This window comes from Oryza sativa, chromosome 1, assembly GCF_034140825.1.
Source record: "Oryza sativa Japonica Group chromosome 1, ASM3414082v1".
In the NCBI taxonomy this organism is placed as follows: Eukaryota; Viridiplantae; Streptophyta; class Magnoliopsida; order Poales; family Poaceae; genus Oryza; species Oryza sativa.
This window is the reverse complement of record NC_089035.1, coordinates 5,944,156-5,964,514: the sequence shown is the minus strand read 5'-3', so window position 1 is coordinate 5,964,514 and position 20,359 is coordinate 5,944,156. Positions and strand designations below refer to the sequence as shown.

The following is a 20,359-nucleotide window of genomic DNA, read 5'->3' as shown; positions in this document are numbered from 1 at the left end:
TGCTTTGCTTTCGCGGGCGTGACAGCACGGCTCGAAGTCACTTTCCCCACTCACAGAATCACAACTTCCCACCCCCACCACGCCATATCTCCAGCCTTCAATGAACCAATTCACCGAAGCGACGCTCTCCGTACCTCCACTGACATGCGGGCCATGCCTCGTGTAGGGCCCATATCTCAGTGGGTGATATGACTGGGTTCCTGCGTGGAAAGCGTCTCGCTCGCCCGAGCGGATACGATTGCGCGGCTGCGCCCCCCGCTAACGACAAGCGGCAATCTCTTTGGCCGCGGCACCCCGTCACCGACGGGTGGTCCCGGCTCCGGAACGGCGTGAGGAGAATGGGCGGAGATCAGAAGTACGGCCACGTCAGAACAAGCAGAGAAAGGCCCCCAGGTCACTGCGTGGTGGATCCCACCGTGGCGCCACCCTATTGGGCCCTACTCTTCAGCGTGACGTGGATGGGGCGCGTAATATGTGTTTCGGCGGTAGTAGTAGGTTCTAGATTATTTAAGGCCCCTCGGCTGCTATCTCTATCTATCTACACGACGCGAGAGAAAAAAAAAATCTGGCTCCCGAGAAGAAAACAAAAGGGTAAAAAGAGCAGAGCAAAAGCTCTCTTCAGTTCTCCACGCCCAAGGGCAGAAGAGAGGGAGGGAGAGAAGGGGGGGAGACGAAGGAAGCACGAAACCCTAATCCCGAGGCAGCGCGCCTCTCCGATCAACTCCGGCGTGAGTCCTCTAACCGCTCTCCATCCCCGATCGCTCGCTCGCTCGCGCCGCTCGGTGCTTCAATCCGGCTAGGGCTTGCGGCCGTCGCAATGTGGGGGGTTTTTCCGTGCGATTTTTGGTCAAATTGCGGGTGGTGTTTGGTGGTTTTTGTGGACTCTGGTGGGTGGGATTAGTGTTTCGAACTTCGAAGTGTACGGGGTTGGGATTATACTAGGGCTTTGGTTTAGGCGGAGGTTTTGGTGGATAATTTCTGAAAATTTTCAGTGGTTTGGGTAGTTTTTGCTGGTAAATGGCGGCTGGTTGTTGCGATTGCTGGTGGGTTTTGATCACGATGAAATGTGGCATGTTACCATATGGCGTTTTTGGTTGGTTGGATTTTTATTTTGTGTATTATTGAAGGGGTCGGTTTTAATGGAGAAATTTCACGTTTAGCAGTTTAGTCTTATGTGAAGTGACTAATCGTCGGTTTTGCTTTACCCGTAGTTTGTTGTCTCCCACAAAAAAATTGCTTCGATGTTGTGGGGTTTTGGTACTATGACGTTTGGGTTTTAGTGGCAGTTATCACAACCATTCTGTGCGTATCCTTCTACGTCAGGGTGGGTTTTATTGCGAAATGATGGCGACTTCTCTTAATTTATTAGATTAATTTGTTTTATTTGTAAAACATCCACTATTACCGGATAAGAGAGCATTAGATTATATAAATTCCGTTCGAGGTGTAGTTTTGCTGCATGCACCTCGTGGACTTGCGGATTTGCATGTAGAACCCTGATTAAGAGATTGATTAGCTTTGTGCATTGTTTGTTATATCATTCTCACCATTATGTGGTAATCAAGAAATTTGATTACCATTGGATGGGACATGTTAGTAATTGCAACACTCATGGTCAAATTGTCTTCACCAACACATTTATAACATGCTGTATATCAAGATGCATGGTAATTTTGTAGCTTTGATTATCTTTGCTTTGGTTGTCTCGAGTTAAGATACTGCAGCCAGTAGGGTTTTACCTCCCTTCATAGTTTTTCCAATAATATTTATTTACTTTCTGATAGACTGACATGCTTGTTTACATTTGTTACTCCAATTTATATGTGAAGATATTATCTAAAGATAATTTTGTTTTAGAATTTTCTTAGCATGATGCGTGATATTTGTTTAGAGCCTTGACTGTGCCTTTATTCTTTTGTGTACAACTTCTTGCAAACCACTGCGACATTCTAGACTTGATATTTTTATGAACAGGGCATGCCATGCAATATGTAATACCCCAATACTCAACCAAACCAACTACCCTAGCTTATCCCGGCATAATTTGTTTCTCGATCTTTTGTAAATTACATAGTAAGCTTCTCTGCTTCTGTATGGCTGTATGAGAATTGAGAACTTTTTGGAGAGATGCCAAACGCCAATGCACTTCAGAGTACAGGCCATACATATGAGTTGAAGAATAGTTTAAGTGTATTTGTAATTTCCGAGTATGAATGAACTAAATGCGGGTTAACTGTGAAACTAATTAACATAGTTGGAAAAAAATGGTAAATTAGAAATCGTGCAAGTGCTGATACTACTATTGCTTACTATGCAGTCACTTTTTTGGACTTTTACTAGATTTCCTTTTGGGGCTTGATTTTAGCAAAAAATTGATCATCACCTTGATTACATCTGACACTGATCTTCGTGGAAAAGATATCCTGGTATGATCTTTATGGATCAGGAACAATGTCATTTTTAAGGCATGCTTTGCAGCTCATCGAGTCATTTTGTTGGGAACAAAATGCAGTGTTGTTTAATCGGTTTCGATATTTCTATATCAAGTGATTTGCATTTTTTTCTGTGATGAATATCTTGCATCAGTGTACAGGTGTAACCTGGTGGCCTTAGCCTAATCTTTGTGATAACATTTTTCACTTGATAATTGGTAATAATATTTTCCCCCTTTTCAGCTTCCCTGCTTTCTAAGTATCAGTTGGAGCTACCATGACGACCCAAGCTAAAGAAAAATGCCCACTTTGCACAGAGGAGATGGATTTGACAGATAAACAGCTGAAGCCGTGTAAATGTGGATATGAGGTGAAAATTCAATGCTTGAGCACCAATTTGTAGTTCATCTGATGTGCTTCCTTTTTTCCCTTGGATATCATGCTTTATATGCTTGTGATAAATACCTAACGGCGAGAGACATCTTTAGTCTGTTGTTCTTCAAATGCTTAAAGAGTCGAAGTTCATTTGCTTGTAGATTATTTATTTTGGTGAAATTGAGCAACTCTTATCTCTGGATGCATGTCCTTTCTTCAATTAGAGGTTTTTTTTTTTTCTGAATGAAAGGTTAATGACCTTGAAGTATTAGTGCAGTTTGTTTCAGACATTATATATCATAGTAAAATTGTAAAACACAATGTAATCGCGCTAACATTTTTAGTTTCTTTCAGGACATCATCATTAAAGATCTAACATCAATGTAAAAGTACCTAAGATTTTTTTCAGTTTCTTTCAGCATATCATCATTCAGTTAGGTTATTAGCCAAAAGTCCTTAGAACTGTCAAAACTATAGAGATGCTGCACGCAACATGAAATATACGAATTGTATCCACTTGCTTCCTTTAAAAATAACATAGTGGTAGTGGTGAATCTGCCATTACCACCTCCACGCTACATTTCATACAAATTGCTCTCTGAATTTCTTTAAAAGTGCAGAATAGACCTTCCATGTTGTTTGACTTTCTAAAAGCGCAATTAACATGGAAAGATCTTACATGACCATATTTTCATGTATATATATATATATATAGTATTTATGAATTAATTTTACAACTAGTGTGTGTAACACTGTTAAATGCCCCTTTAAAAACACAAGTGAAGGACATGTTAACTGACATTTATTTGACATGTAGGATTGAATTTAATTTTTAGCAAATGCACAGGCATTTGGGTAATGCAACTATCAAATGCAATAAATTTCAGATAGTTATTGTCCATATTTTGGTAAATTAAATGCATGGTCTGTTAATTTTGTATATTGCCTTATGTATTTGGTGTATTTGCATGCTGCAGATTCTATAAAATATGCACATTTGTGGCTTGGTTAATTTCTTCTGTTGTGAATCTTATGTATTAACAAAATATGTGTGTTTATAATTTTCTGGCAGATTTGTCTTTGGTGTTGGCATCAGATAATGGAAATGGATCAGAAGGAAGAATGTGGCGGGAGATGCCCCGCGTGTCGTTCTATCTACAACAAGGACAGGATCATGGGAACAAGCATCAGCAACCAAATGCACGTGCATTAACTTATCCTACTATTTCCTGTCCACTTCTGCTGTTATATGCAATTTGTATCTCGTAGAAAAGAAACTGATTTGGAATCCTTCTTATGATAGTATATATAGGATGGCTTCTTAATTTTTCTAATTTATGGAGCTTACCAGTGAAGTAATTACTGTGCCCTTTCTAATGGCAGATTAAAGGAACTTTGTGCTGACAAATCAAACTTTCAAAAAGAACAAGCCAAGTCTCAAAAGCAGAAACCAGTAAAAGTTCAGTCAGGAGTGACAGAAGAATCAATAGACCCATATAGTGTTCGTGTGATTCAACGCAGGCTTGTTTATATTGTTGGGATGCCTTCTGAATTCGCGAGTGACAAGGTAAGAATGTTTAGTCCTGTGAAAGCTTTAATATAAGATTATAACTATGATTCCCATATCTATCGGTTAGATGAAACAAATGCCAACCAAACCCTGTTCATGCAGGTGCTGAGGCAGCATAATTTTCTTGGGCAATATGGAAAAATAGAAAGTATTATTATCGACAATATTGGAGCTAACCAACAGATTCCTGACTCTGGCCGTGTGTAAGTTTTTGGTAGTAAATGCATTTATGCTTTTTACTTATTATATTATTTTTTTGAGCAAACTACAGTTACGGAGGCCCCCACGTATATTAATTTTCAGAAGTTTATGATTTTTACTTATTTATATTAGTGCGGGAACAAGTGAAACAGGTCCAGTTCTTGAATTAGATACCTTTCTTGGACATCAATTAAACCTAGAAATCATCCACATTGCCACAATATGTGGTAGGCACCTTTGCATGAAGTGCCTGCATTATTCAACTTTTATCCCATATACCTTGCAGATTTCATTGTCCAAGCCACAATCCACCTCTATATGTACTGCTGCAATATGGCCCAATAGCATATGCTGTGGATCTCTAGTTTTTGGTTGCCCTATTTTAATTGTAGCTACTGCTACTATATTAACCCCAGCAGATCTAACTGTCAATAAACTGAATGACTATACTCCCTCCATCCCAAAGTATTAAGGCATGGTCAAACTTGGCATGGTCTCGGAAACTAGTCTTCCGACTTTTAATTTCGCATATACTACAGTGCTTGTAGCAACAAAATCATAGCCATAGGAAATATATTCAAATGTTGATCCAATGATATTATTTTCATTATATAAAATTTAATTTACATTGGCCTAATCGTGCACGTCTTATATTTTGGGATGGAGAGAGTAATTTTTTTTTGGTTGAGATGTTGTTATTTTATGTAATCCTTTGGTTCTATCCCTATAGATATGTTACCTTTTCAAGGGAGGAAGAAGCTTTTCGGTGCATTGAGGCAGTTAATGGTTTCATCTTGGATGGTAGACCTCTAAAGTAAGTCTGGTCACAGAACACACGACAGTTTGACTTGAAGGAACAACCATCTCTGTCTTGCCTTCTATGCAGCGTATGCCTTACCTTTTTTTATATGCTGATCATGTAGGGCAACTTTTGGCGTTACAAGATATTGTCATGTATGGCTAAGCAATAAGGTGGTTTATACAAATTTAATACTTCAGTTCCTGCAAATTCTTATTTTGTCTGCTTTGTACTTAACTTCCCTGTGTTGTGTCCCAGGTTTGCCGAAAGCCAATCTGTTCGTACGTGCATCAAAAAGCCCCACCAGAAGATATTTGTACGAAGGACGATGTCGCTGTGTACTGTGCAAGGTGCATATTGCTAATGCATTTTTTGATAGGCATGTGGAATTTGATTTATTTCATGGTCATTTGTCATTTGTCAAAATTGTTTTTCTTTATTGGACGCTGAATTAGTCATGATTGTTGAAAAGTCTGTCTGGCTAATTTATTGACATTGCATTCACCGGGCATCTAAAGATTCTGATGTATATTATGCTTGGGTTGTTTTTACATTGCACATGCAAACACCCACTTGAAATGTGTGGATATTCTTAATTCTTAAATACAAGGGTTATATGGTTTTGAAATTGCAGTACATGTACATCTCTAGAATCTTGAGTATCCAAAAGAAGTAGATGTTACAAAGTTATAATTGAAATAGCGTCTTTTATGTTTGGTTCTATGAATCCCATTCATCCAAAGCAATGAGAATAAAAATTAACAAGGTATTTTGCAGCTTCTTGTTTTCTCTTTACTGTGTACATTTGAGGACGTTTCTTTAGCTTCTACTGATGTGGCAATTTCATAGTGTGGTTCTTGAATTTCTTCATTCGCCACCTTTTTGAATGAGCAGCACGTGTTGTCTGACTCATTTCCTATTTCCTTGTACTCCTACACTATTTTTTGTCTCATTAGTTACTGCCGACACATCTATAGATATTTTTTTGAACAAACACTTCAAATATTAAAGTTGAAGAACCGTATCTAAAGCATATATTTTACTCATTTGTATTCTGGCATTGTGCAATTTGGGGCCAACTGAATTTATGGGTAGCTAACATCACCAGTCCAACAACTAGCGGATTAGCTGCTCTGCCCCTGTCTTGTGAAATCAATCTTAGGAGAGCTGTGTTGCATTAAGTGTTTCTGATGCATAAGGTAACATGTGGACTCTCTCAAGTTTGCTATATTTTGAGAATCCGTTCACTGGCTTGCCAATCCCTCAAGTTGCTGCTACTTGACCTGGTTTTTTTGTTAAGTACTCCCTCCGTTTCACAATGTAAGTCATTCTAGCATTTCCTACATTCATATTGATATTAATGAATCTAGATAGATATATATGTCTAGATTCATTAACATCAATATGAATGTGGGAAATGCTAGAATGACTTACATTGTGAAACGGAGGAAGTAGATGTTATTGTCTTCTTCTGAATAAAACATAGTTTTTTCCCTTTCATTTTGGTTAACTTGTCCAAAGTGCATTTCATTATGTTCCATGTTTAGTTGATGGTCGTTTTATTAATTAGCTTGTTAATGTTCCATGTGTAGATCTATCATGCCATATACCTGCATTTCATTTTGTTGAAAACTGTATTTCATCATTTTTTTTTCTTTTTCCTTTGTGGAGATAAGGCTTCAGCATTTGTTGGGAATGGATACAAAGGGTCTCCGTTCAGGAAATACTTTGCCCCCTCCTGGTGACTGTGTATCAAGAACTACCGTTTGTAATGGAAACTCCAAAGATAAGGTAACAGCTTAATTTTGAGTGAAGTAACATAGAGTATTTGCCTGTGCTTTGCCTGTGTCTAGTTTGGTAGTGTAATTATAATGGAAAAATCTGGTGTCGCATGCATGGGTTTCTGGCCCAGCATTGTTCTAACAGTCAATACTTGCATGTGAAGACCTGCAGCGATGATTATGGAGTACTACACAATCACGGTAACAAGAATCTTGGCACGCTGCCAGCTACAACTCTTCAAGAAGAGAAGAAACGTAATAGCACACCTAATAATCAGCAAGGATTGTCTGCCTCCGTGTCTCAGGAATTACCACCGCTTGGACCAAAGGTTCACCATCTCAATGATCAGTTGGCTTCCTGTGGTGATAAGCCCCAAGCATCTGTGCAGTCAGCAAATGGCAATTTGAATTCTAAGCAAGTAACTGCAGCAGGAAATGGAACGGTGGGCACCTTATCAGCAAAACAATATGTTAATGTAGTTTCACAAGGATCAAGTGGTTCAGGTCGCAGATTTACTGTACTTACTAGGCAGACGGCTTCTAGTGATACTCGGTCTAAAGCAACAGGACAAGTCGGTAATGCCTCTTCAGATTCCCAGAAGCTTACTTCGGCAAACAATGAGCACAGTGACAGAATTAAAATTTCTAGGAGTGATAATGTAAAGTTAGTTTCGCAGAGACCAGAGGAACCTTCCCAAATGCTAGCTAATCATTTGACCGGAGCAATTGATAAGACCCACGTTGATACAGATGAAAAGAATGCTCGCTCAGATATAAATGAAAAAACAGTTTGTGGTATTCAGATGCAGCTTAAAGAAAGCACTGCAGCACACAGATCAACTGTGCTGCAGAGTTTGAGGGACAATCCTATGTCCAATAATCTTCCAACATTGGATGTCAAATCTCAGATATCAGTTGTGCCAGACAAGCCTTCAGATTCACAGTCAGCATCTAAAACTCAATTGCAGCCCTCAAATCATAAAAAAACTGCTGTTTGTAGTTCAGATACAGCCAATGCAAGTGATGCATGTGGCATCGCTAATAATCAGGTGCTGTTCCCTGGTGGTAAACATCAAACTTCATCACAAGGGGAGGATCACAGCTTGTACAAGAGGGATAAGAGTCAGTCAGGAGATCAACTTTCATCTCAGCATCCTGGGAATGTTTTCTCACCAAGACTACTCACTTCACTGTCATCCATTGATATAACTGCCAAGGAAAATAAAGGAATTAAAAGGCACGTTTGTCCTCCTGGATTTGAGGAGCTTCACAGGCCGTCTGATTCTGACAAGATTACATCAGTAAGCTCCCCAACTTCTTCTATTATGTGCTCTGGACCTGATACCCTGGTACAAGATTCATGCTCTGCTAAAGATCAGCCAGACTTCATTAGCTGGGTTTCAGAGTGCCTAGAAGATGGTGGAGAAACTACACAAAGTAATAGGAGCATACCTTCTACTCTCAGTTCCACAGATGCCACTTGGAGATACATGCAGTATCCTGCCTCCTGTTTTTCTGGTGCATCAAATCACTTTCTAGTATCACCGTACCCTAGAGGATTGTCACAGCACACGGTGGGTCGGATTGAAAATACCATGAATTGCTGCTGTTCCCATCCATCTGTCAGTGGCATAGCAAATCACAAGCCTGAATACTGGAGTGGAAGTGACCATAGCTACATGTCTACTGGGGGATATGATGTATTCAGTCAAAGTGCAACATTAGGCATGATAGCTGGTATGGTAGGCACATCGCCCCAACAACCTTCGCCACCTGTTCATTACAATGACTGGACCACGGGAAGTGCTGATTCAGATTTGAAGAGTCCACAGGTTGATCATACATACCCCATGTACTCGCTGTTCTGACGACCTGGCGGAGTTTGCCTTCGCAACCCCTAACAATAGATGTACAAGTAAAATGCATACCTGCTAATCTAGCTTGCAAAATGGTGGGTGGTAGCGACATTGGCAACGAAAATGCTTCGTCTGCTGAAGCTTGTAAAGACCAAATGTGGAGCTTCATGTACAAAAATTAGAGTACTTGTGAACATTTGGTCATGGAACAATCCGTTGTAGTGCGTTGCCATTGCTGTACAGATGGCCTCCATTTCTTACATCTTGATGTCCTTGTTCTTGTGTTTCTAAGTACTTCCTCCGTTTCACAATGTAAGTCATTTTAGCATTTTTCACATTCATATTGATGTTACCAATATGAATGTGAAAAATGCTAGAATGTCTTACACTAGAGTGCATAGAGCATGCTTATCTGGTTTTCGATGCGTCTCTAGAAATTGGACGAAAAGGCTAACCATCAGTGAATGTGAGAAATTGCAACACCGAGATGCAAAAATTTAATTTGTAAACACAGACTTACATGTAAATGCTCCTTGATGGTCTAGTGCTTATCTAAGCGAAAAAATAGTGCTTAAGCTTAACAAGCACTTCGAGCGCCCCATTACACTTTGATCCCATCAATACAACATTTTGGCCATAAGAATACAGCATATTGCCTTTGTTTTTTAATGTATGATGTAATTGATATTTTATTTCTTTGACTATTCATCTTTCTGAAAAATGTTTTCACAAAGAAAAACATATAAATAGGGACAAATCTATCATGTAATGGTGGATGCTCGAGACTCCACTACTGGTGCAAGGACCATGGACGCTTTGGCTCCGCTCACGTCCTTGGAGATAGGGGCTCAACAAGGTTGCACTGCCACCGAGCTCCACGCCCAGTTGCCCGTCGCCAATCGTGCCACGCTGCCCCAAATTAAATCTGAGCGACAAGCGAGGTAGTGGCGGCGGTGACTGAGCTAGGCCATAGAGGAGCAGCCAATCCCCTCTCCTTCCACCTCCCCCTTTCTTATTCCCCTCCCCTATCTCTCACCAAGAGAGCTCACTTTCACTTGTTCTTAGAATTGGATAGAGGAGGCGGCGGCACTCGGGGAGGCAGGTGCTCGAGGAGGTGGTGGTGGTTTAGAAGATGGAGGACGCGTTATACCCGGTTTTGTGATTGAGAGAGACGATTCAATCATAGGCAAGAGATGAGGAAGGTAAGATAGACTTGTTCCCTGCAGCATGTGGGCCAAAGTTGGGCCTTCTTTTGCTTCCTTTGTTTCTGTTGCTGTTGCAAGCGAGCCAAATCAGTAGCTCGTGCTGGTCTCGCTAATGAGCAAACCTTATTAATCATCATACTCATTCCCTTCATCATATTATAAATCAATGGTGGTGATATTCTTCTGGAATTTTATTCCTCTCTGGGCAAAGGATGTGAGCCATTGCTTTTAGGACTCGGTGTCTCCTTAATTAGAAACAATAGGACTGCTGCAAAAATCCTTAGCTAGAAAGTAAAGTGACAGTAGTCGGCTTTAATCTACTACTTGCATGACTAGATTCTCTTTGTTCGTCAACTAGGTCATGTGTGTTGATTATGGCCTTTAATTAGCTGTTACTACTACTAGTTGTTGTTTGCTTGCTAAGGAGAGCAAAACATGCAGTTGCGTGGGAGCACAATTCCGTTCCCTCGTGTCAGACAGGCAAGACTTTGTATGAAGCTGCTGCCGGAGCTGTGCCGGACGGGCTACAGTGTCCACAAGCTGAACACCAGCGCATTCCTTTTTTTTCACAATTGTAGTTGAGCTGAGATTGAGTTTTATTGACAATTATATCCTGTTTAATTACATGTATGTTCCTTGTACTCGTAAATATAGTAAAGCGGTGTAATATTACATTGGGCGTGGCAAAACTATGTCGCTCCGGCTTTGCTAAAGTTCAATGAAGTGAAGTACCACTCGATTAAATTCAGTAATATCAAGTTCCATAGCACCTCGATTTCTTAAATCATTAGTAGATTGAAAATATTAGAATTTAATATGTGAAAAAGGACATTAATAGATTTGTCATGAAGACACTTCATATGGTTATTTTGTAATATATTTTTTTTGTAAACATACAATTAGAGAACACAATGATGAGAGATGTAATTGAAGATTATGTTGATGTCTAAAACAAGAAGTAAAAAAAAAAGATAGGACTGCTAGCGCTGAGTTTTTTCACATGTTGAGGGTGCTGATGTGACCTGGCTTCCAAAGCACAATTAATAATCGAGCAGTAATATTATTAATGATTTTAAAATTTGTCTAAGCTATTGTGTGACGTTGTCTATGTTTGGAACAACTTGCATTAGAGTTTATGCAATTATGGACCTTGATTTCTATTCCCATTTAGCAATAGTACTCCATCCATTTCAAAATATAAGACGCAACTATCACTAATGCAAAGACCAATAAATAATACTCCCTCCATTCACAAAATTTACACCTATTATTTTTGTCACCAAGATAAAAGAGAAATTAAATCATCTTGAATGTTACAAAATCAAGTAGTGAATACATGCATATAACTAATGAGTATTTAGATGACTCGTTAGGTTCTAATCAAACATTTAATTTATCTCTTTATTTAAGTATTGAATGCATAAAGACTACAAATAGAAACTTGTGGATGGAGGGAGGAATAATAATAATAATAATAATAATAATAATAATAATAATAATAATAATAATAATAATAATAATAATAATAATGTTTATATTACCCTAATAAATACAATGCAAGCAACCAATTAGATTAGAGATCTTGTGAATAGAGGATTAAAAAAATTTAGAGGAGTAAAATGTGCTATTTATTGCATGCTTGTATGCACGCCTTGTATTAGGAAACACTAAAAGGAATTTAGTTGTGTTCATTTTGAAATGGAGGGAGACAGAAAGTAATACTAAATTGTTGAATCGGTTAAAAAGATATATTGTTGAACTCAATTTTGGTGTGTTTAGTTCACGCCAAAATTGAAAGTTTGATTGAAATTGGAACGTTGTGATGGAAAAGTTAAAAGTTTATGTGTGTAGAAAAGTTTTGATGTGATGGAAAAGTTGAAAGTTTGAAGAAAAAGTTTGGATTAAACAAGGGCCTAGAAACCTTGAAATCCTGGATCAGCACCTTCCCTGCACTTATAAAGTCGAGAAATGTTGAGTTGCGCATGTCAAATATATAGTCAATGCACCGTGATGTAACGCAACAAGTACGGTAGTACTACATGTAAAGTACCTAAGTTCAGGTCTTGACACATGCGCTGGGGGATGTGAATGTCAAGATCTCTTCAGCCCCTCCTCTCGTCCTCTGAACTTTTCACTACACATGCCATTAGAGTCAGGCGGCAAAGCACATTGCTTCTGACTCAAACAATCCATGCATCAACACAACACAAACAACAGCTTTATGTTCTCTCTCTCTCTCTCCCCTCTCTACCAATTTGTGTTTTGTTAGTTGGCGAAAGGAAGCTTCCTTCAGACATCTCTCTCTCTCTCTCTCGCGCGCGCGCGCGCGCGCGTCAGCTAATTGGACATTGGTAGTTTGGTACCTTGAGCCAAAGAAAAAAAACGGGAGATTAGAGGCTTCGCACTCAAAGTTGTCGTGGTTGCCTTCATTCAAAGTGTCCATCTTTCGGAGAAAAAAAAACTCAGTTCATTTGAATTCTGCACTGGAGAAGAAACCAGCGCAAACGAACAATGAACAGACATCGACTTCCTCGTCAGTCTTGGGATTTGACGATGGCGTCGGAGCTAGCTGTGAGCTGTCCCACTTGGTCTGCTATTAGTAACTCTTCTTAAGAAATTTATCTAACTACATGTATTTTCTTGAGATTTGATTGAGGAGAATTACAGGACATTTTCCCCAACATTTCTAGCAACCTTTTCTTTCTCTCTGTTTTGAAGTTGGCAACCAGTATGTTAGACCAAAATTGCCGTTGATTAGCCCATCAATAACAAAAGCGATTGTCAAGGGAAATGATGCCCGAGAAGTGGTCCGATTCCATCCAAGAAATGATACGTAAGAAACCCATCGATTTCGACGGTGTTGATTCCAGCAGGCGCTTCTTTTTCCCCTGGTAGTATCACATATAGTATACAAATATACAATAAATTACATTACTGTACAAACATACAATTTTTTTTCATCATGGTCTATTTTCTTGACTTGCACACCGTTAATAACATAGATATAAAATATTTATCCATAAAATATATTTGGTTGTTTTTTTACATCGGTATTTAGTACCATTAACATATATCTAAACTGTAGTTAGGCTCTGTTGGAGAGAGCAGGTTCGGAACGTTTGCCTCCAGCGCAGAAGACAGAGCGATCCATTAGCGCGTGATTAATTAAGTATTAGCTAATTTTTTTCAAAAATGGAACAATATAATTTTTTTAAACAACTTTTGTATAGAAACTTTTTTTTAAAAAAAACGTACCAAAATAATAGTTTGAAAAGCGCGCGCACGGAAATCGAGAGGGAGAGGTTGAGAACATAGACAAACGAACTGAGCTTAAAGTAGTATGCATCATTTCTTTTTGAAAAACTTGAGTAAATTTTTCTGTAATGAGCTAATGTCTAGAAAAGATATTGATTATGAGAAACATAAAAAAGGATATCTTACCTACAACACAAACTCAAAAGAGATGAAAGCTACAGACAGTCTTTAGCTAATATTTTTGTATATCGCAATGGGCCCATACGATGTGGGATGAGCTACACCTGTCCATACAAACTAAGGATAGGCTAAGAGTGTGAATTGAGCATAAAACATTAGATCTAACCGGTTTTCCGTTAACTAACTATTTATTTATTTATTTTTTTAGGAAGGAGGTGGCTACGCTTCGTGCGGCATTGGAGTGGGGAGAAGATGATGGATGACTCAAATTCTAAGGAGTAAACACATTTTGAAAGTACATCTACATAATTATGATAAGCAGTAAGTTATTCCTGCTAATCCAAATACTCCCTCCAACTCAAAATAAGATGCGCAACCACTTTTTCAACGTTTCATAATATAAACATGCACATGCATGCATGCATGTAATTAACTAACACCATCATTCTTTTATTTTTGTTAAATTAGAGATCTTTAGGGTGATCTAGTGAAATTAACCCTTTTTTTTAAAATTAGAGATGTTTAATTTCATTGGATATTAACCCCCATTGGATTTCTCCACCCTCAAGTTAACTAACACCTCCAAGATCTTGAGGGGTGGAGTATGCAATGGATTGTTTTATTGAAGTAATCCAAACAAACAATTGATAATAATTATTTCTTGGCCTTTATATTAGTGAAGATTGCGCCTTATATTTTGAAAATAGAGAGAGTAATAATAGCTAAACTAAATGAGTAATACCCCGCAATTTAATCAATGGCTAGGGGATAATAACCTATGATTATGGTCTAGGGAAGGTACGAGCATTAATGCAATTAGTTGTAACGTACACCTGGATTAGCATGGACAAACTTAATGGAGAATCTTGGCGATTTGATGAATACTCTTGATATGGAGTTCAGCCTTCTTCGTGCTTCATCTTGTTTAACGCGAACGACCTTCCTTCCAAAACAGAGTCAGAGTCTGAGTTCTTATTCCACCGAGATAGTACTACTAGTATTATTTTAGTGTTCGAAATGGAAGAAAATAATTAGTATTGAGCATTGCCCTACATTACGTTTTTACAGGGATTCCACTATTGTGTAGAAACCAAAATCGTGTACTTTACATATAAGTAATATCTTAATTAGATAGTAAATCCTTTTTCTTTGCGAGGCATATTAGTACACTTCCTTTCTTGGCGAGGCATATTACTAATTCCTTTACATACTTTTCTTATTAGGAAAATCTGTTTCACAATGTCTTCCATTAGAAAACGACAAATATATTGCTATTGCAGTTTTCCCACATTTTGCCTTTGCTGCTTTAAAGGGCTGATATAGTTTGACATGTAGTGATATCAACACCTTGGAATTAGAAAAATAACTACTCTGTGGCTCCCTAATTACTCTTTACTTTTTTTTTCTAAATAGGCTTAGAAAAAAAAGTACTACAAAGGGATGAATGTGTATTTACTATTCAACCTTAGCCTCCTTGAAAACAAAAAAAAATGCATAGAAAATAGTTTAATTTTCCACATGGAAATTTTGGTAGGCTTTAATCCATCAAATCAACCACACTAATTACTCCATCATTTAATACGGCCTCATGGCTATGGACCGATGGACATGGACCATGCTGGTACAGTATACGTGCACAGTAGCGCACGTGCTTCACACCTGCCGGTGCATAGACCGCGTCCACGCAGACTCTATACCCTCTCCTTCCTCACTGTCCTTTCCTTTCCAAAATACCATTTCTTCCAATTCGCAGCTGTTGCGATGAATTAAAAAAAAATGGCCAAAACCTTGTAAAAAGCAAAACCCACTCGCCACTAATCGACGCCATTGGCGAGAGCTCGAGCGCGCAACACCACCACGCGGTAGCCTCCCCCAACCTCCACCTCCTCCTCCTCCGCCCGCCCCAGAGCCACCGGATGGCCTCGCTTCTGTAGGAGTAGAGGCGTAGAGCCCAGCGCGAGGGAAGGCGGCGATTGATTTGATTTGACCAAGATTGGTCGGCCGTGCCGTCTGGTCTGAGGAGCCCGGCTCTGGGGGATGGCGGCGGTGGCGGGGGGATCGCGCGCGGCTCCACCGGCGGATTCCGCTGCCGTGGCGGCGGTGGCGAAGGAGGCGGAATACCAGAAGGGCGTGCAGAAGCTGGTGGACCTGCTGTCCAAGCTGAACCCGGCTGCCAAGGAGTTCGTCCCCTCGTCGGCGGCGGTCTCGTCGCCGTCCAGGAAGGCGCTGTCGGCGGACGCGCCGGTGTTCGACTACAACTCGATCGGAGGCTGGAACGGGGGCGGCAAGGAATCCGGCGCCGACGCCTACCAGCAGCGTCGGGTAAAAGAAAAAAAAATCTGAGTTAAAAACTCTGCTGTTCTTGAGAAACTGAATTGGTTGGTTGTGATTGTGCCTGTGTGGGGGATTTGGTTGTTTATTTGATTATTTCTTTCCATTAGTTTGGTAGGTAAAGATTGGATTCTTTTTTCCCCTTGTGTTGGATTGCATTATCGGTTGGTGGTTCGTGGTGCGGTAGTTGGTATTCTTTCGTGAAAGGTTTACCTATTTTATTTTTGATGATTAATTTTTTTTATGACACTGCAAAACCAGTCAATGCACTATGCACAATTCTATTATATTTCATTTCGAATAGTTGTACAGTACCGTAATGTTTCTTCAAAACTGCCATGGACATGGAATAGTTCTTTGATCCACTCTCAAATCAAATCGTCTTGCATTAAGGTAATCCATGCTGAGAATTCCTGCTTTTTTTATTTATTTATAGTAGGTAGACAATCCAAATTACCAAACGCTATTTTTTCTTTGAAACTGCTAGTTCTTTGATCCGCGCTCAAATCGTCTTGTAATGAGGCAACCCATGCTGAGAATTCTTTTTATTTTTTAGCATAACTTTTCTTAGTGGTTCAGATATTAGACGACAAAGATTGAGACTATTTTCCCCAAATATGGGGAAAGTTTGAGATTAGACTCCCCTTTCAGGGTTTCTATTATTCTCCCACTTGGTTTCTTTGTTTATTTTGCTGACTAGGATTTAACAGATGATGATCAGCTGCTTGTAAGAATTAAGTTTGGAGTTGGCAAGTCCATGGAAAAAGAAAATTAATATAAGATCAGAATAGGATGTAATGGTTGTTTTTTTTTTTGTCAGAGGAGGAATGGATACCTCAGTCAAGGAAGGAGGAGGATGAACGAGAGAGCAAGGCATGCAGACAGGGAAGACAGCATTCGGCGAACTGTTTATGTTTCTGATATTGACCATACTGTGAGTAGTTGAGGATTTTTCTAAGCATGCATACGTATTCTAGAGGAGCTGTTATGTCTGATGAGCTGAGCATCTGTTAGGTGACGGAGGAGAGACTTGCTGATATATTTGCTAACTGTGGGCAAGTAAGTTCCTTCAACCTGAAGTATCAAGTTGTACTGGTATTATGTATGAAATACTGCAAATAAGATTTTTCACTATTCCAATGCTCGCATTGAACTAGAGAATTTCTACTAGTTGATCATATTGTTCCACTTATTAGCAAGTCTGTACTTAATGACCGTCGAGTTGATGGAAATAAAGGTAACATGTGCACTCACCCTTTTGTTGCGCTCGTGCACTCAACTTTCGGTTAGGGTTCCAAATCGTAATAAATAATTCCAGAGAAAGGATTTGATGATGCAGTCTACCTCCCTTGAAAGATTTTTACATTTAAAATGGACTAAAAGAAACATTTTTGAAAAACAAGTTTGCTATGGGTGGTAGTATTGGCCCTTTTTCTTTTTTCCCTGCTGACTATAGAATATATTTGAAGTTTTATACATATGTACAGGACCTTGAGAAGTACATCTAGAACTTCTTTCGAAATTTTTCATGATGGTTTTTTATGCTCTAAACTGTAAGTACATGAGTGACAAAGGGTGAGTGCATTTGTATGTTAGAATAAAAACCCAACATCTCTTCTATTAGTAATTTTTTTCTTGTTATTAAGAAAGGAAATGAAACTATTTTGGTTATTCGGTTTTTTTTTTGCTTATATTGTGTACAATATCAAGTACTGCAATTTCTGGGGTTATTGTTTTTATTACTGAAATTATGGAATGAAAATTTCCAAAACCATACTAATACCCTCTCTCTCCTGAAGGTCGTTGACTGCAGAATCTGTGGTGATCCACACTCAGTTCTAAGGTTTGCATTCATTGAGTTTGCTGATGAAGGTAATATAGTTTCACCTTCTACTGAAGTGCCTTCTCCCATAGTGAATCTATTTTTTGATGTATGTAAGTTTTATTTGTTCTAAAGAGGGCGCAAGAACTGCACTTAACCTTGGTGGCACAATGCTTGGTTTCTACCCTGTTAGAGTCTTACCTTCAAAGACAGCTATATTGCCTGTGAATCCAAAGTTCCTTCCTAGGGTAAGTTCTTGTATTGTATGCGTTGTTTCACCTTTTGATGCCAGAATTATTCCTCTTCTCCACATAACCTTAGTACTCATACTGTGTTGTGTCTGGCCCATAGACGGAGGATGAGAAGGAAATGGTCATAAGAACTGTTTATTGTACAAACATAGATAAGAAGGTACATGTCTCCTTTTTACTTCATAGTGTGCTATAGTTTTGACTTGTTTATCTTTTCATCCTCTGGTTATTTATATTTTTTCAAGCTTCGGAAGCTATAGAATTCAAACATATGACATCTTTCACCTTTCCCTGCAGGTTACTCAATTAGATGTAAAGAATTTCTTTGAAGAACTTTGTGGTGAGGTGAGCTTTGAAGCTCAACCATTGGTCAAATTTCACTTATCCTATTTCATAAGTTTGAATTCTTGCTAAGTGGGCGATACTATTTTCTGGTTAATCCTATTATTTATATTCAATTCAGGATGAAAGCTTGCATATCATAACTATCCTGTCTATCGTCATAATTATCCTTTCCATTGCTCCATTTTTTATGTTTGATGTGTTCCTTATTTGCAATTGATCCAAATATCTAACTTAAAATACAAAATCAACTCGAATGGTTGGACAGAGCATGGTTTCTTAGTTGGTGGATGGTGAATGCAGGAAACAACTCAATTGCTTGTAGATATCCTTGTTGGCCTGCATTTCTTCTATAGCTGCTACATGCCAGCTGTAGTCTTGAAACATAAGAACCACAACACAACTCCAAAGCCTGTACTCGCCTGGTAACGATATATGTTACAGAGCCATTGGCAGTTTAATAAATAAGCGGGATTTCTATTATGCTTGATTCCCCACAAGATTTCAATTTCACAGCTAGTATATGCTGTTCTGATTGAGTTAAATTTGACATTTTGTCTATACTTGTCACTCGAAGTTTTGTTCCATCAGCTTCCTATTCTTGAGTATTGATGTCCTAAATCCCAAACCTAACGTATCAGATGTTGAGGAACCATGCACGCACTTATATATTTTGCATTATTGTTCTTGGATTGATCAATTATCGAATATACGGTCCACAACTCCTTGACAGAGGCATAGGGTCTGCTCGGCTGCCTTTGCTGTTGTTGGCTTGTTGCTGCTGTGGCTGCTGCTACTGCCAGCATCTGTGGCCCTCAACGGCAGCAGGTGCCAAGGCATAGCTGTTGTGCAGCCAATGTACTGATCTGCTTTTACTTTGCATGCATGCACAACGGTAGACTGAAGATATCCTTTATTATTTAATCAATAGCATATCGCTGTTTTTGTTCTTGATGGTAGTTCTCTTAATGAATGGTTAGAATTTGTTTCCACAAGTAACAGATGGTTAGAATTTGTTTCTATCAGGGACAACCAAATTAAAGTGTTTTCCTTTATTCTTTATAATTGGTAGTATATTTCTCTCTCTCTTTTTTTCCCTAGTAGCTGTACTGTCATATTTTATATAGTGAATTAGCTGATCTGGCACAAACCTAATATGTTGTATAAAATATGTTCTCTTTGCAGGTCTCTCGTTTGAGACTTCTAGGGGATAATGTACATTCTACAAGGATTGCTTTTGTTGAGTTTGTCCATGTAAGAACTAAGGGCCTTTGCATTGCTTATATTTCAATATAAATTTACCTAGTAGCTTATCAGCTATTTACCTGGAGTTACTGGCACGCGACTTTGCTGACCAAAGTCATCATGAACAAATAATTGATTCCATTTTTAACTAAGCTCTGTCAACCGCAGGCCGAGTGTGCCATCATGGCTCTGAATTGCAGTGGGATGATTTTGGGTACACTGCCTGTCAGGCATGATCCCCAATCCTGTTCATTTATTTATCGGAAGTTCTAAAATATTGTAGATTTGCTGATCTTGGCACTTGTATGTTCAGGGTGAGCCCTTCTAAGACACCGGTGAAGCCACGTTTAAATCGAGTGGCGTCGAACTGACCGCTTGAGCCAAGCTGGATTGTTTACGGGAAGATCGCTTAACCATCACCTATAGCCTTCCGCGATCCAGCGAATTGTGATGCTTTTTTCATTCACCCCTTTTGTCGAAAACTGTTGGAAGGAACTGGTTAAATCAGATCCTTGGGAGTCCGAGTCAGCATCTATGTCTGAGAGTTTATTCATCATGATGGAGAACAACCAATAGACTATCCGCCACTAGATTAATTTCTTTGGCTCCCGATTTTTTTTCCTTCTTTTTCTCAGTGCTACAACTGTTAAAACTGAATCGATATTTAACGTCTTTAGTCTTCACTTGAGGACAATCTCAGTGTCGTTTATAATT

At 39.0% G+C, this 20,359-nt stretch overlaps 2 protein-coding genes across 2 annotated transcripts; both read left to right on the top strand.

Moving 5' to 3' along the window:
* The first annotated feature begins 620 nt into the window (after window positions 1–620).
* LOC4325536 (uncharacterized) lies at window positions 621–9,305 on the top strand. Its single transcript, XM_015776617.3, has 10 exons — window positions 621–728; window positions 2,676–2,802; window positions 3,880–4,007; window positions 4,191–4,374; window positions 4,480–4,580; window positions 5,309–5,392; window positions 5,502–5,550; window positions 5,636–5,727; window positions 7,054–7,168; window positions 7,323–9,305. The coding sequence occupies exons 2-10, from the start codon at window positions 2,710–2,712 to the stop codon at window positions 9,024–9,026; spliced, it is 2,550 nt and encodes an 849-aa protein (XP_015632103.1). The 5' UTR covers window positions 621–728; window positions 2,676–2,709; the 3' UTR covers window positions 9,027–9,305.
* A 6,172-nt stretch (window positions 9,306–15,477) lies between these two features.
* LOC4325535 (polyadenylate-binding protein-interacting protein 9) lies at window positions 15,478–20,339 on the top strand. The gene is made up of 10 exons (XM_015766134.3): window positions 15,478–15,976; window positions 16,806–16,919; window positions 17,000–17,044; window positions 17,785–17,857; window positions 17,943–18,055; window positions 18,159–18,218; window positions 18,356–18,403; window positions 19,586–19,654; window positions 19,814–19,875; window positions 19,959–20,339. Exons 1-10 carry the CDS (start codon window positions 15,692–15,694, stop codon window positions 20,014–20,016), a joined length of 927 nt encoding a protein of 308 aa, XP_015621620.1. The 5' UTR covers window positions 15,478–15,691; the 3' UTR covers window positions 20,017–20,339.
* Window positions 20,340–20,359: the final 20 nt, after the last annotated feature.

Coding starts and splice junctions, on each gene's coding strand:
- LOC4325535 (XM_015766134.3), top strand. CDS start 15,692: ATGGCGGCGGTGGCGGGGGGATCGCGCGCGGCTCCACCGGCGGATTCC. Junction 18,056..18,158: donor ATCCAAAGTTCCTTCCTAGG/GTAAGTTCTTGT, acceptor TCTGGCCCATAG/ACGGAGGATGAGAAGGAAAT. Junction 19,655..19,813: donor CTTTTGTTGAGTTTGTCCAT/GTAAGAACTAAG, acceptor TGTCAACCGCAG/GCCGAGTGTGCCATCATGGC.
- LOC4325536 (XM_015776617.3), top strand. CDS start 2,710: ATGACGACCCAAGCTAAAGAAAAATGCCCACTTTGCACAGAGGAGATG. Junction 5,393..5,501: donor TTGGATGGTAGACCTCTAAA/GTAAGTCTGGTC, acceptor CTGATCATGTAG/GGCAACTTTTGGCGTTACAA. Junction 5,551..5,635: donor ATGTATGGCTAAGCAATAAG/GTGGTTTATACA, acceptor GTTGTGTCCCAG/GTTTGCCGAAAGCCAATCTG.